The 17209-nt window shown below is 43.6% G+C and overlaps 1 protein-coding gene across 5 annotated transcripts in view; it reads left to right on the top strand.

The window, feature by feature from the left end:
• Positions 1–17209, top strand: part of dpp6a (dipeptidyl-peptidase 6a) — a 1586533-nt gene that overhangs the window by 1493010 nt on the left and 76314 nt on the right. For all 5 annotated transcript variants that reach the window (XM_063044436.1, XM_063044438.1, XM_063044435.1 and 2 more), the window contains exons 15-16: positions 10913–10960; positions 15372–15490. In XM_063044436.1, coding sequence (XP_062900506.1) covers positions 10913–10960; positions 15372–15490 — 167 coding nt within the window. The remainder of the gene's footprint in view (positions 1–10912; positions 10961–15371; positions 15491–17209) is intronic.

Here is a 17209-nt window from a genome sequence, read left to right as displayed (position 1 = left end):
CTGTTAAGGATCTTGCCCTTAACAGTGTATTGTCTCCTTGCATTTGCCCTACCAAGGTGCAAGACCTCACACTTACCTGGGTTAAGCTCCCTCTGGCATTTCTCAGCCCGTATCTGCAACTGGTCTATATTGTGCTGTATTCTTTGCCAATCTTCTACATTATCCACAACTCTACCCATCTTGGTATCCTCCACAAATTTACTAACTATGCATTTGCATTTTTATCCAGGTCATTTATATGCATTACAAACAGCAGAGGTCCCAGCACAGATCCCTGCAGAACTCCACTAATTACAGACTTCCAGCTTAAATAAATCCCTTCGATCACTACCCTCTGTCATCTATGCACAAGCCAGTTCTGGATCCAAACAGCCCATTCACCACAGAGCCCATCCATCTTAATCTTCTGGATTAGCCTCCCACAATGAACGTTGTCAAACACCTTACTAAAATCCACATAGACAGCATCCACTGCCCTACCCTCATCATTCTCTCTTGTCACCTTGTCAAAAAACTCAATCAAGTTGGTAAGGCATGACTTGCCATGCACAAAGCCACGCTGTCTCTGGAGGTTTTCATATATAAAACAGCATGAGGTGTTTTCCGATTAATAAAAACTGCAACAACTCATTTATTGTACCTCAAAACCTGAACACAAAGCGTGGTAACCAAACTTCACAGTGACTATGTCATCATGTCAGACCAGACTGTTAAAGTGAATCCCAATTCAATGTCAGTGGTTGTGAATTATCTCTGTTTCCACCAATTACATTACCCTACACACCCCCCACCCAGAATTCACTAAAACCAACATTATGAGCTCTGTTTTCGGAGAAGGAAGTGTGAGAATCGGAACGGGATGCGGCGGAAGGCATTTTGATTTTCTCTTTCTTTCATCGGAGTTAAGAGAGGCAGGACTGCGCAGGCGTGTGACGTCGGGCAGTGAAGCGCGGAAGATTTAAAAGGAACACAGCCGTATACAGCGGGCAGCGGAGTGAGCTGGGAGCAGAGTGAAGGCTTAAGGGCTTTGGCTCAATGGGCTTAGGCAGAAATGGGCAAGGCAAAGTAGGTTTGGTTTTCAGTTTTTCCTGTTATTTGAGGAAAGGGGGAAATATGAGTGTGAGGGCAGCTTGCTGTTCTCGGTGTCGGATGTGGGAGGTCCTGGAGTCTCCTAGTCTCCCGGACATCCACATCTACACCAGGTGCGCCGAGATGCAGCTCCTAAGGGACCGCATTAGGGAACTGGAGCTGCAGCTCGATGACCTTTGTCTGGTCAGGCAGAGTGAGGAGTTGATAGAGAGGAGTTACAGGCAGGTAGTCACACCGGGGCCATGGGAGGCAGACAAGTGGGTCACGGTTAGGAGGGAGAAGGGCAAGTGTCAGGTACTAGAGAGTACTCCAGTGGCTGTGCCCCTTGACAATAAGTACTCCTGTTTGAGTACTGTTGGGGGGGGGACAGCTTACCCGGGGGAAGCAACAGTGGCTGTGCCTCTGGCACAGAGTCTGGCCCTGTAGCTCAGAAGGGTAGGGAAAGGAAGAGGAGGGCAGTAGTAATAGGGGACTCGATAGTTAGGGGGTCAGATAGGCGGTTCTGTGGACACAATCAGGAGAACCGGATGGTAGTTTGCCTCCCTGTTGCCAGAGTCCGGGATGTTTCTGATCATGGGAGGGTGAGGAGCCAGAGGTCGTGGTACATATAAGTACCAATGACATAAGTAGGAAAAGAGAAGAGGTCCTGAAAGGAGAATATAGGGAGTTAGGAAGGGAGTTGAGAAGAAGGACCGCAAAGGTAGTAATCTTGGGATTACTGCCTGTGCCACGTGACAGTGAGAGTAGGAATGGAATAAGGTGGAGGATAAATGAGTGGCTGAAGGATTGGAGCAGGGGGCAGGGATTCAAGTTTCTGGATCATTGGGACCTCTTTTGGCGTAGGTGTGACCTGTACAAAAAGGACGGGTTGCACTTGAATCCTAGGGGAACCAATATCCTGGCAGGGAGATTTGCACTGGCTACAGGGGAGACTTTAAACTCGAATGGTTGGGGGGTGGGAATCAAATTGAAGAGACTAGGAGAGAGGAGGTTATTTCACAAACAGAAAAAGCTAGTAGACAGTGTGTGAGGGAGGATAGGCAGGGGACAGAGAATGGGAGCACTCAGACCGAAGGTGTAGGGGAGAAGGAAGAAAAAGATAACAAAGTTGTTTGCACCATTAGGGATAAACAGAGAGTAAGAGGTGGAGAGTTTCTTAAATGCATCTATTTTAATGCTAGAAGCATTGTAAGAAAGGTGGATGAGCTTAGAGCATGGATTAATACCTGGAAATATGACGTTGTAGCTATTAGTGAAATATGGTTGCAGGAGGGGTGTGATTGGGAATTAAATATTCCTGGATTTCGTTGCTTCAGGTGTGATAGAATCAGAGGGGCAAGAGGGGGAGGTGTTCCATTGCTTGTCAGAGAAAATATTACAGCGGTGCTTTGGCAGGATAGATTAGAGGACTCGTCTAGGGAGGCTATTTGGGTGGAACTGAGGAATGGGAAAGGTGTAGTAACGCTTATATGGGTGTATTATAGACCACCTAATGGTGAGCGAGAATTGGAGGAGCAAATTTGTAAGGAGATAGCAGATATTTGTAGTAGGCACAAGGTTGTGATTGTGGGAGATTTTAATTTTCCGCACATAGACTGGGAAACCCATTCTGTAAAAGGGCAGGATGGTTTGGAGTTTGTCAAATGTGTACAGGATAGTTTTTTGCAGCAATACATAGAGGTACCAACTAGAGAAGGAGCAGCATTCGATCTTCTGTTAGGGAATGAGATAGGTCAGGTGACGGAGGTATGTGTTGGGGAGCACTTCGGGTCCAGTGATCACAATGCCATTAGTTTCAATATAAGTATGGAGAAGGATAGGTCTGGACCCAGGGTTGAGATTTTTGATTGGAGAAAGGCTAACTTTGAGGAGATGCGAAAGGATTTAGAAGGAGTGGATTGGGACAATTTGTTTTATGGGAAGGATGTAATAGAGAAACGGAGGTCACTTAAAGGTGAAATTTTGAGGGTACAGAATCTTTATGTTCTTGTTAGGTTGAGAAGGAAGATTAAAAGTTTGAGAGAGCCATGGTTCTCAAGGGATATTAGAAACTTGGTTCAGAAAAAGAGGGAGATCTACAATAAATATAGGCAGCTTGGAGTAAATGAGGTGCTTGAGGAATAAAAAGAATGTAAAAAGGATCTTAAGAAAGAAATTAGAAAAGCTAAAAGAAGATATGAGGTTGCTTTGGCAAGTAAGGTGAAAATAAATCCAAAGGGTTTCTACAGTTTTATTAATAGCAAAAGGATAGTGAGGGATAAAATCAGAGTGGACGGCTATGTGCGGAGCCAAAAGAGATGGGGGAGATTTTGAACAATTTCTTTTCTTCGGTATTCACTAAGGAGAAGGATATTGATTTGTGTAAAGTAAAGGAAACAAGTAGGGTAGTTATGGAAACTATGATGATTAAAGAAGAGGAAGTACTGGCGCTTTTAAGGAATATAAAAGTGGATAAGTCTCCGGGTCCTGACAGGATATTCCATGGGACCTTGAGGGAAGTTAGTGTAAAAAAAAAAGCAGGGGCTCTGACAGAAATATTTCAAATGTCATTAGAAACGGGGATGGTGCCGGAGGATTGGCGTATTGCTCATGTGGTTCCATTGTTTAAGAAGGGTTCTAAGAGTAAACTTAGCAATTATCGGCCTGTGAGTTTGACGTCAGTGGTGGGTAAATTGATGGAAAGTATTCTTAGAGATGGTATATATAATTATCTGGATAGATAGGGTCTGATTAGGAACAGTCAACATGGATTTGTGCATGGATGGTCATGTTTGACAAATCTTATTGAATTTTTTGAAGAGGTTTCTAGGAAAGTTGACGAGGGTAAAGTGGTGGATGTTGTCTATATGGACTTCAGTAAGGCCTTTGACAAGGTCCCACACGGAAGGTTAGTTAGGAAGGTTCAATCAGTAGGTATTAATATTGAAGTCGTAATATGGATTTAGCGGTGGCTGGATGGGAGATGCCAGAGAGTAGTGGTGGATAACTGTTTGTCAGATTGGAGGCCGGTGTCTAGTGGTGTGCCTCAGGGAGATTTTCTGGGTCCAATGTTGTTTGTCATATATATTGATGATCTGGATGACAGGGTGGTAAATTGGATTAGTAAGTATGCAAATGATACTAAGATAGGTGGAGTTGTGGATAATGAAGTAGGTTTTCAAAGCTTGTAGAGAGATTTAGGCCAGTTAGAAGAGTGGGCTGAAAGATGACAGATGGAGTTTAATGCTGATAAATGTGAGGTGCTACATTTTGGTAGGACTAATCGAAATACGACATACATGGTAAATGGTAGGACATTGAAGAATGCAGTAGAACAGAGGGATCTAGGAATAATGGTGCATAGTTCCCTGAAGGTGGAATCTGATGTGGATAGGGTGGTGAAGAAATCTTTTGGTAAGCTGGCCTTTATAAATCAGAGCATTGAGTATAGGAGTTGGGATGTAATGTTAAAATTGTACAAGGCATTGGTAAGGCCAAATTTGGAGTATTGTGTAAAGTTCTGGTCACTGAATTATAGGAAAGATGTCAACAAAATAGAGAGAGTACAGAGAAGATTTACTAGAACGTTACCTGGGTTTCATCTCCTAAGTTACAGAGAAAGGTTGAGCAAGTTGGGTCTTTATTCTTTGGAGCGTAGAAGGTTGAGGGGGGACTTGATAGAGGTATGTAAAATTATGAGGGGGATAGATAGAGTTGACGTGGATAGGCTTTTTCCATTGAGAGTGGGGGAGATTCAAACAAGAGGACATGAGTTGAGAGTTAAAGGGCAAAAGTTTAGGGGTAACATGAGGGGAAACTTCTTTACTCAGAGCTGTGTGGAACGAGCTTCCAGCAGAAGTGGTTGAGGCAGGTTTGATGCTGTCATTTAATGTTAAATTGGACAGCTATATGGACAGGAAAGGAATGGAGGTTTATGGGCTGAGTGCAGGTCGGTGGGACTAGGTGAGAGTAAGAGTTCGGCACGGACTAGAAGGACCGAGATGGCCTGTTTCCATGTTGTAATTGTTATATGGTTATAACTGTTCATGCACAGCACCCACAACATAGTCAGAAGTGTCAGTAGTAATGGCTGCAGGTGTGTTGGGGAGCAGATGTGCCAGTAGCGAGCTTGTTTGGTGTCATCAAATGCCCTGGTCATGTCCACTGACCAGTCAAGCACTTGATTAGCTGTCTTGCCTTTAATCACACTATACTGGGGGAACATAAGTTCTGCAGCTCGTGGAATGAAGCAGTGATAGAAATCCACTAATTCTAAAAACTCCTGTAGTTTTTTGGTTGTGTGGGGTGGTGGGAAATCCATAATAGCTGATACTATTCATGTGATAGGGTTTGCATCTTCTGAGGAGATGTGACGACCGAGAAAGTCAATGGTTGACTACCCAAAACCTGCATTTAACAGGGTTAATATTCAATCTGTGTTGGCTTAAGTGCTCGAAAAGTGTGCGGAGATGAGATACGTGTTTGGATTTGGAAGCACTGGCGACAAGTATGTCATATAGCGAAACAAAAAGAAAGTCAAAGTGTTTTAATACGGAGTCTATCAGCCTTTGGAAAGTCTGTGCTGGATTTTCAGCCCAAACAGCATGCGCAGAAACTCAAAGACGCCAAACGTGGTTATCACAGCAGCTTTGGGAATGTCCCCCAAGCACACAAGCATCTGATGGTAGCCCGTAACTAGATGGACTGTGTCTTCTCCGGTTCGCACCGAAGCCTGTTAAGCCAAAACCTTCACACTCTATCAGTGGCCGCCCCAACAAAGTCAATTCCGCTTGAGCCTAACCTCCTTTTATTTGCAGCTGAGGTTAGGGTGCTGACAACGACACTTTCCATGCCTGCACAGCCCAAAGAGACTGGCCTTGCCTAATCTCCTGACTTCCACAGGGCTCTGACACCAATACTCACAGTCCTCTGGCCTGAGCCGCCCAGAAAAAAAGTGAGCCCAGCAACTTTCACTAACCTTTTGCTTTTTTGCATAATTAAGTGATTTTTATTTAATCACTCTCATACTTGCCTCAATTCACCAATGCAGAATTCTCATTTTTTGCCCAAAACTCAGGCTTAACACATGTTTTAGCTATCTAAGTATTTACCTTCCACCTAACACTATAAATTCATAAACATTCTGCAGATGGTGGAGATCTAGAGTACCACACACAATGTTCTGGATGAACTCAGGCAGCACCTAAGGAGAAAAATATCAGTGAACGTTTCAGGGTCATTGACGGTTTATTTCTATCCATAGATGCTGCCTGGTTTGCTGAATTCCTCCAACTTTTTATGCAATATGTGTTACCGTATAACTTCATGATTGCCATGTCCGAACACTTACTTTATTTTGCGCTAAAGTGATGATTTGTGATTAATTAATACATTTATCATCTTTCACTGTACATTAGAGGTTCGGGGGAGATTTGACAGAGATATACAAATTTATGAGGGGTATAGAGGGGGGTAAATTCAAGCCGGCTTTATCCACTGAGGTTAGGTGCGACTACAACTGGAGGCCATGCATTAGGAGTGAAGGGTGAAATGTCTAAGAGGAAGCTTCTTCACTCAGGGTGCTGAGAACGTGGAGCGAGTTGCCAGCACAAGTGGATGCGGGGCCGATTTCACCATTCAAGAGAAATTTCAATAGGTAGATGATGGGAGGGATATGGAGGGCTACAGTCTGGGCACAGGTGAATGGGACTAGGCAGATTAATGGTCAACACTGACTAGATGGGCCAAAGGGCCTGTTTCTGTGCTGTAGTGTTCTATCACTCTATTACTCTACTAACCATTGCTTGCTTACTCTCATATACTTCAACATATTACTCTTATCAATAACTAACTCACACCTCATTGGCTTTCTATTGCCTTTTTATTATTTAACAGTTGATTCCTGATTGAACTAAATTCTTTCAACCCTTTGTATGAAACTTCAAGATACCATGGTTACTGTTTGCTAGAGACCCCTAGCAACCAGATAAACAATTCACCCTTTCGGATTGTCCAATGCAAGATATAAAATAGCCAGCTCCTTTATCGATTTCTCAACATACTGATCGGGATCCATTGGATGGTGGGAAAGGCATATGGCATGCTCGTCCTCGTAAAAACATAAGAAATGGGAGCAGGAGTCGGCCGTCTGCACTGTCAAGCCTGCTCCACCATTCAATAGGATCATGGCTCAACTCCATCTACTTGCCTTTTCCACATCACCCTTAATTCTCCTCCTATGCAAAAGTCTATCCAACTCTATCTTAAATTTACTAGGGTAGCCTCCACTGCTTTCCTGGACACAGAATTCCACAAATTCACTACTTTCTGGGAAAAGTTGCCCTAAGTCCACTCCCCCAAATCTTGAGGCTGTGTCCCCTAGTTCTAGTCTCACTTACCAGTGGAAACGTCTTTCCTGCCTCTATCTTATCTATCACTCTATAATTTTATACGTTGCTATAAGGTCCCCTCTCATTTTTCTGAATTCCAGCAAGTATAGTCCTAGGCATCTCAATCTCTCCTCATTGACTAATTCAGAATTAATCTGGTGAACCTCCTCTGCGACACCTCCAAAGCCAGTATATCTTTCCTTAAATAAAGAGACCAGAACTGCATACAGTAGAACTTCAGAGGTCAGAGCATAGAATATTAAAGCTGGGATAAGGTGTTGGAACTTTACAAAACACCAATTAAACCTAAAGATTAAAGATTTTAAAAAGTAGCTTTATTTGTCACATGTACTTCGAAACAACAAAACATACAGTGAAATATGACCAACAACTCGAGGATGTGCTGGGAGCGGCCTGCAAGTGTTGACATGCTTCTAGCACCAGTACAGTTTACCCACAATTTACTAATCCTTACCAGTACATCTTTTGGAATGTGCGAGGAAATCGAACACCCTGAGGAAACCCAGGCAGTCACGGGGAGAATGAACAAACTCCTATGGACAGCGTTAGGAATTGAACCCAGGTCACTGTACTGTAAAGTGTTACTCTATGATAACACTCTTTGCTGCACCGTGAGGATTGTGTGCAATTCCAATTGCCACACCATTGTGGATGCACTGGACAAGCTGCAGGGGAAATTCACCAGGATTAGATTAGATTATGAGGACACTCAGTCCTCGTTTATTGTCATTTAGAAGTACATGCATTAAAAAAATGATACAATGTTCCTCCAGAAGGATATCACAGAAACACAGGACAAGCTGAGACTAAAACTGACAAAACCACATAATTATAACATATAGTTACAACAGTGCAAAGCAATACTGTAATTTGATAAAGAGCAGACCATGGGCACGGCAAAAGAAGTCTCAAGTCTCAAGTCCCGATAGCTCCATCATCTCACGCAGATGGAAGCGCCGCAAACTTGCCGATGCATTGGAAGCACCCAACTGCAGCCGACTCTGAGTCCATCCGAAAACTTCAAGCCTTCGACCAGCGCTCCGATACCGAGCACCGAGCACCATCTCTGCCAAGTGCTTTGACCCCGCCCCGGCCGCCGAGCAACAAGCAAAGCCGAGGACTCGGGGCCTTCCCCCCCCCAGAGACTCTGGATCACACACTAGCAGTGGCAGCGAAACAGGCATTTCAGAAGTTTTACCAGATGTTCCTCTGTGCTGTCACATCTGTCTCCATCAAATCAGGATTGTGCACGGCACCCTACTTGACAAATAACAGACATCACCACTGGAGTGGCCGCTGCAAGCTGCGTCACGCCGCCATCTTCTCCTCTCTGGATATTGTCTGGAATGAAGAAGTTTAGTTATGGGAAGAGATTGGATAGACTCTGAATGTTTTCCCAGCAGGCAAGGCTGAACAGTAACCTGATAGGAGTATAGACAATAGACAGTAGGTGCAGGAGTAGGCCATTTGGCCCTTCGAGCCAGCACTGCCATTCACTGTGATCATGGCTGATCATCCACAATCAGTACCCTGTTCCTGCCTTATCTCCATCACCTTTGATTCTGCTATCTTTAAGAGCTCTATCTATCTCTTTCTTGAAAGCATCCAGAGACTTGGCCTCCACAGCCTTCTGGGGCAGAGCATTCCATATATCCACCACTCTCTGGGTGAAAAAGTTTTTTCTCAACTCCGTTCTAAATGGCCTACCCCTTGTTCTTAAGCTGTGGCCTCTGGTTCTGGACTCACCCATCAGCAGGAACATGCTTCCTGCCTCCAGCGTGTCCAATCCCTTAATAATCTTATATGTTTCAATAAGATCCCCTCTCAGCCTTCTAAATTCAAGAGTATACAAGCCCAGTCGCTCCAATCTTTCGACATATGACAGTCCCGCCATCCCGGGAATTAACCTTGTGAACCTACGCTGCACTCCCTCAATAACAAGAATGTCCTTCCTCAAATTTGGAGACCAAAACTGCACACAGTACTCCAGGTGTGGTCTCACCAGGGCCATGTACATCTGCAGAAGGACCTCTTTGCTCTTGTACTCAATTCCCCGTGTTATGAAGGCCAGCATGCCATTAACTTTCTTCACAGCCTGCTGTACTTGCAAGCTTGCTTTCAGTGACTGATGTACAAGAACACCTAGATCTCGTTGTACTTCCCCTTTTCCTAACTTGACTCCATTTAGATAATAATCTGCCTTCCTGTTCTTCCCACCAAAGTGGATAACCTTATATTTATCCACATTAAACTGCATCTGCCATGCATCTGCCCACTCACCCAGCCTGTCCAAGTCACCCTGCATTCTCATAACATCCTCCTCACATTTCACACTGCCACTCAACTTTGTGTCATTGGCAAATTTGCTAATGTTAATTTTAATTCCCACATCTAAATCATTAATATATATTGTAAATAGCTGCGGTCCCAGCACTGAACCCTGCGGTATCCCACTGGTCACCGCCTGCCATTCCGAAAGCGACCCGTTAATCGCTACTCTTTGTTTTCTGTCAGCCAGCCAATTTTCAATCCATGTCAGTACTCTGCCCCCAATATCATGTGCCCTAATTTTGCCCACTAATCTCCTATGTGGGACTTTATCAAAGGCTTTCTGAAAGTCTAGGTACACTACATCCACTGGCTCTCCCTTGTCCATTTTCATAGTTACATCCTCAAAAAATTCCAGAAGATTAGTCAAACACGATTTCCCCTTCGTAAATCCATGCTGACTCAGACCGATCCTGTTACTGCTATCCAAATGTGTCGTAATTTCATCTTTTATAATTGACTCCAGCATCTTTCCCACTACCGACGTCAGGCTAATCCGTCTATAATTCCCTGTTTGCTCCCTTCCTCCCTATATAAAGTTATAAGATGCATAAACAGGGAAGTTGTGAGAATCTTTTTTCCATGGTAGAGGTATTAAAAACAAGAGAGCATAAGTTTATGATGAAAGGAAGGGGATTTGAGGGGAAAGCGTTTATAATGCGAGAGATTGATATTGGAGAACGTGCTGCCAGAGGAGATGGTGGAATCATATACGAATGCCACATTTAGTTATCTGTCAGACAGACACCAAAATGGACGTGGCATAGAAGAATGCAGATCTAATGAGGGCAAATGGGATTCATGTAGACAGGTAGAGGGGTCAGCATGGATGTGATGGGCCAAAGGGCCTGTTTCTCTGCTCTTTGACACCATGAATTTTTCCTCACCATCACTGAGAACAAATCAGTGCTAATTTATTGTGCTTCTCTATGTATGGACTAAAGTACTCTGTCATTTTTTGCAATATGTATGTTATACAGACCTTTAGTTTGTTAATGTATACTCTGCTCTATGAATATGTTGGCACAGAAACAAAAAAAACAAACAATTCTATTAGTTATAAATGCAAGAGATTGACTCAATTAACTTTTCTCTTTTCTCCACAGTTATTTTCTAAGCACAGAGGATTCTCCGTTACGTCGACATTTGTACAGGTAAGCAAATGTGGGTCTGTATCTGTGTGAGCTTGCATATGTGTATCGATGCTAAACAAGAGAAACTCTGCAGATCCTGGAAATCCAAAGCAACACACACAAAGTGCTGGAGCAAGTCAGCAGCTCAGGCAGAATCTATGGAAATCAATAAACAGTTGATATCTTGGGCCAAGATCCTTTTTCAGGACTATATGTTTCTATACTATATAGTAAAGTGAAGGCATCCGTTAGTCTTGCGAGACCATGGATCTGTGCCTGGAAAGTCTTCACTCTCCAGGGTGCAGGCCTGGGCAAGGTTGTATGGAAGACCAGCAGTTGCCCATGCTGCAAGTCTCTCCTCTCCATGACACCAATGTTGTTCAAGGGAAGGGCATTAGGACCCATATAGTTTGGCAGCAGTGTCATCGCAGTGCAATGTGTGATTAAGTGCCTTCTTCAAGGACACAACACGTTCCCTCAGCTGGGGCTCGAACTCACGACCTTCAGGTCGCTAGTCCAATGCCTATTTGCAATTGCTTATTGGCCATGTGCCCACACCACTATATAGTATATAGCTTCTATACTACATATAGTATTTAGCATAGAAGCACACGGGACTGTTTTGTATATATACTATATGCTTCTCTGTGTATTTTCTTTTCTTTTATTTTATTGAGATACAAAGTGGAAGAGCCCCTTCCAGCCCTTCGAGCCTCGCCACCCAGCAACCCCAGTTTTAATCTGAGCCTAATCAAGTGGCAATGTACAATGACCAACTAACCTACCAACTGGTACATCTTTGGACTGTGGGAGGAAACCGGAGCACCCGGAGGAAACGCACGTGTTCACAGGGAGGATGTATAAGCTCCTCACAGGCAGTGGTGGGAATTGAACTTGGGTCACTGGTACCGTAAAGCATTGTGCTAACCACTTCGCTACTGTGCATGTGTATGCCTTCATGTGTGCTGTTTGTGTCTGCGTGTATTTATATGCTGTGTTTATGTCTGCCTTCAGTATGTACATGCATTCATGTGTGCCAAGAATTCATCTATACTAGTCAGTTTACCAGCACTTTGTCAATAGCCTCCTGTCCATGTACACACTTGTGAGTGTGTACCATGAGTCCAATTGTCCTTCAATACCCCGCAAATAGGGAATTTCCCTGCTAATGCCCCTGATGTGAAGGTGAGCACTCATCTTCTGAGGCCTTGGTCTTTTGTCTTTTCGTTTGGCTAGTCTACAACTAACAGCACAAACACTGATTTTTTGCAGTTTCATGTAACCCACACCCCTTCTGTTCTCTTCTCTCTCTTTCTGATCCACCCAGATTCTCTCAAGCATCCCCTTCTTACCAAACCAGCCCCAAATTCTATCCCCTCCCTCACCTGGTTCTATCTGCCCATCACCCACCCAGTCAACCAACTGGGTTCCCTGTCCACTCCCCTACCATTCCCACCTTCCCACCTTCTCTCCTTTCCCTAGTTCCACTCTTCATCTTCCTTTCCTATCAGATTGTATCATCTATAGAAATAATAACAATTCTGAGGCTTTATAAATTGTTGGTTAGACCGCACTGGAGTATTGTGAGTAACTTAGTGCCCCATATCTAAGAAAAGATGTATTGCCATTAGAAAGGGTAGAAGAAATTTACAAGATGATTACAGGAATGAAAGGGTTAATGTATGAGGACCATTTGATGGCTCAGGGCCTGTGCTCACTGCAGTTTAGAAGAGTGACAGGGATCTCATTGAAACCTATCGAAAACACTGAAAGGCACAGAGAGGATTTTCCTGTAGGACCAAATGATACAGCCTCTGAACACAAGGATGTCACTTCAGAGGTGAGGGGGAATTCCTTTCGCCAGAGGCTGGTGAAACTGTGAAATTCATTACCACAGACGACTTTGGAGGCCGAGTCGTTGGGTATTATTAAAGCGGACATTGCTAGGTTCTGAATTAGTAAGGTGTCAAGGTTACAGGGAGAAGGGAGGAGAATGAGATTGAGAGGGATTATAAACCAGCCATGATTGGCAGTGCAGACTCAATGGGCCGAATGGCCTAATTCTGCTCCAATGTCCTATGGTTTTATGGTCTTCCTCCTTCACCTGGCTCCATCTGTCCATCAACCCCTGCTCACCTGGATCCACCAATCATCTCTCAGACCTGTCTCCACCCCTCCTTCTCACCTCTTTATGCTGCCTAAGTCCCCTTAGTCCTGATGTGGAATCTTGACACGAAAAGTTGCCCATCCCTCTGTCTCCACAGAAGCTGCCTGATTTTCTGAGTTCCTCCAGCAGCTTATTCTTTGTGGCATCCTTTTTTTTTAACAACTATGTTCAACTGCCTCCTCCCTCTGCCATGGGCAGGGGTTGTCATATTCCTCAGACAAACTACCGTAGATATAGTTGATTGCTGCGGAGAGTGACTGCTCTTATTTTGGCCCAGCAATTTACCGACTGGGCCGCCTTTGAAGCTCTTCGAGTGTCTTATTGATATATTGATGCCGAAAGGTAACATTTGGATTCAGGCCTGCAGTTGCTTAGACAGTGAGCTTCTGCTAATCGATAGCACACTAGAGAGAGGAGGGAAGTCCAGAACAGAAGTGTAATGTTTCTATCTGCAGAGAGAAACAGGCACTCAGAGTGTCAATCTGCCACCTAGTGGCTGACAGAGGATCATACAATGCCCAGAATCAAATCCCAGATCCTTTCAAATGCATGTACTGTATCTTGCAAAGAAATAAGGCTGAACAACTTCACAAATAGTCCATGAAATGTATAGATTTGCAGCAGCAATGTAGTGCAATTATATTAAAAATACTATAAAATATATTAAATAAATAAATAGATAGTTCAAACAGAGAGATGGTGTTTCATTGTTTGTTCAGAAATCTGGGGCAGATGGGAAGAAGCCGTTCCTGAGCTGCTCTGATATCCTTCCATGACCCAAAGATGTGTGGGTCAGGAGGTAACTTTGACCAGTGTAAATTGCCCCTTGGGCGTAGGTGGATGGTAAAGTCTGGGGCTGGGGGTGGTGTAGTTGATGAGGAGTTGGAGAGAATGAAATACGATTGGTGCAAATGGGTCTTATTTTCATGATGTACGACACTAGGTAAATTAATTTTTGGTTAGAAACATTGAAGTGGCTTTTGAATTTCAGATAATTACTTCAGCACAATACATTTTTCATCTAAATGTCCATCAGAATGTAATAAGCAAGGTGGGTTTGGAAATGGCTAAACTACTGTACAGTCACATGAATTAATGTTTTTAAATCATTACTCCTTCTTGAATGCACAATAAGTGCAGTCTTTAATGGAATTAAAGTGTTCATAGGGGTTTATGGAAGTTAAAATTTTGATTCTAAACCCCAAGGACTTTTTGGGATAGGTGACCAAACACTTGGTGATATTGAGTCCTCAAGTGTGTGAACGAGTGTGTGTGTGTGTGTGTGTGTGTGTGTGTGTGTGTGTGCGCGCGTGCGTGTGTGAATGAGTGTGTGTGTACGCGCGTGCGTGAATGAGTGTGTGTGTACGCGCGTGCGTGAATGAGTGTGTGCGTGTGTGTGAGTGCGTGCATGAATGAGTGTGTGTGTGTGCACGCGCGTGCATGAATGAGTGTGTGCGTGTGTGAATGAGTGTGTGCCGGGGTTTATTTATGTGTGTGTGTGTGTGTGTGAGTAAAAAGGAGAGAGACAGGATGTGTAACGAAGCAGAGAAGACAGAATGAGAGAGAGAGGGAAAGTAAGAGGGTGAAAGAGAGGGAGAGAAGATGAGACAATTAAGATAAGAGAGAGAGAAATGTATCTGTGGAGGAATTCAAACCTTGGACCCAAATCCAGCAAAGACGTCATCTAAAGAGCAGTGTAAATCAGGAAAGCAAGAGAGACCTGAATTAGAGGAATGCTGATGCACCAGAGGATCATAGGGCAGGAGAGGGTTGATGTACAGAATGTGTCTTTAATAGGGCTGATATTACTGCCAGTTTGCATTAAGGAATTCGTCATGGTTGAAGTATTTTAACTATTTTGTTTCCTATAGTGGGAGAGTCTAAGACGTGAGGACACAGTCTCAGAAGAGAGAGGCGTCCGTTTAGAACGGAGATGAGGAGGAATTTCTTTAGCCAAAGAGTGGTGAACCATTGGGGTTGTTTGCCACAAGCCGCTGTGGAGGCCAAGTCCTTATTTACATGTAAGACAGAGGTTGATAGATCCTTGATTGGTCAGAGCATGAAGGGATACAGGGAGAAGGCGGGAGGTTGGAGCCGAAAGGAAAATTGGAACAGCCATGATGAAATGGCATTTGACTCGATGGGCCAAATGGCCTAATTCTGCTCCTCTGTCTTATGGTCTTAACTAAATAAAAGTAATTATTCTGTATGTATTCAAGTAATAGTAATTGCTGTATCTGCTAAAAACTATTCTTCTACCTTTAGTGCAGAGAGCAGCGAAACCTTCAACCGGCGCTGCCTGTCCTGTGACCTGATCCCGAACTGTACGTCCTTCAGTGCTTCATTCAGCCACAACATGCGTTACTTCTTGTTATACTGCAAAGGTAGGTGAGGGTTCATTCGTAGCACAGATCCTTTTAAAGTTTGTGAGCGACAGAGGAAAGGTCAGGCTGATGGGGGCCTCTGAGGAAGGGTGAGAAGTCCTTTGCAGTTTTTCATTGATTCTGTTTTGTTTCTTTTTTGTTTCTATGAATGCCCAAAAGGTAATGAATCTCAGGACAGTATTTGGTGACATGTGTAGGAATAAATACTTTGGGCTGAATGGCCTGTGACCGTGCTGTCAGGTGATTGTAAAATCATTTCAGCTTCATGTCATGGCACTTGCTATAACTACATGGTAAACCTGAGTTTTACAGGCTCCTGGGTGTGAGAGTGTAAGGTGAAAACACAGCTTCGGCTGATTAATTGTCAATGTCAATTTAAAGCAAACTGAACCACCTATCAAGGTTCAAAGTTCAAAGTAAATTTATTATCAAAGTATATATGTGTCACTATATACAACTCTGCGATTCATTAATTTGCAGGCATTTGTAGCAAATAGAAACACAATAGCATGAATGAAAAGCTGCTCATGACGGAGACGGACGATTAACTACTGTGCCAAAAATAACAAACTGTGCAAATACATAAAGAAAAGAAAATTCTGGGTATTCCTGGAGTGAAAGATGCTGACCTGATAGAAATACGTAAGATTATGAGAGGCAGGGGTAGAATGGTTATTCAAAATCTTTTTCCTGTGGCGGGGGAATCAAATAAAGCAGGTGTAGTTTTAAGAGGTGGGAAATTCAAGGTGAATCCCAAGGGCGAGTTTATTTTTACAGAGAATGGTTGATGTCTGAAACTTGCTGCTGTCCTGTAAATAGTTTGTACACTCTCTCTGTGAAGGCATGGGTTTCCTCCAAGTTCCTTGGGTTTCCTCCCACATTCCAAAGACGTACGGGCTAGGGTTAATAAGTCGTGGGCATGCCAAGTTGGCATCGGAAATGTGGTGACACTCGCAGGATGCCCCTAACACATCATCAAATTGTGTTGGTCTTTAATACAAATAGCGTAGTTCACTATCTTTCTACGTTTTGATGCACATGTGACAAATAAAGTTAATCTTTACAGAGTGCAGGATGAATTGTTACAGTTACAGAGAACAAGCAGTGTAGTCAGACAAGAAGATGCAAGGCATGATGAGGCAGAGTCCATCTTATCGTAGAAGAGATCCATAAAATAATCTTATAACAGCCAGATAAAAGCGGTCCGAGAGGCTGCTGGTATGTGCTCTCGGGCTTTTGTACGTTCTGTGATGGGAGAGTCAGTATTAACACTTCTGATCAATTGCCTTTTCATGTGAACTCTAGTTTCTATTAAAAGATTATAGGCTTGAAAGGCAGGCTCCGTTTTATTCCCTCCACAGCTTGACCAGCTAAGAGCTTGAAGCATTATCAAAGTCAAACACAAAGAAGTACTTGAGTCTTTATCAGAGTAAGATGTGGGGGTGGCATGATGGGGATGTTTTATGAGCAATGTTTTATGGTACTAGCTGTAAGACTGGAGTTAAATTTTCACCGCTGACGGTAAGGAGTTTGTATTCTCTTTGTGATGCCGTGGGTTTACTCCCACAATCCAAAATGTACAGGTCAGGGTAAGTATGTTGTGAGCATACTTTGATGGTGCTGAAAGAATGGTGACTCGATCCGTGGACAGTGCTGGTCATTGGTGCAAATGGCACATTTCACTGCATGTTTTGAAGTTCATGTGACAAATAAAGCCAA

Source organism: Mobula hypostoma, chromosome 3, assembly GCF_963921235.1.
Source record: "Mobula hypostoma chromosome 3, sMobHyp1.1, whole genome shotgun sequence".
NCBI classification, from domain to species: Eukaryota; Metazoa; Chordata; class Chondrichthyes; order Myliobatiformes; family Myliobatidae; genus Mobula; species Mobula hypostoma.
This window is presented reverse-complemented; position numbering and strand designations above follow the sequence as displayed.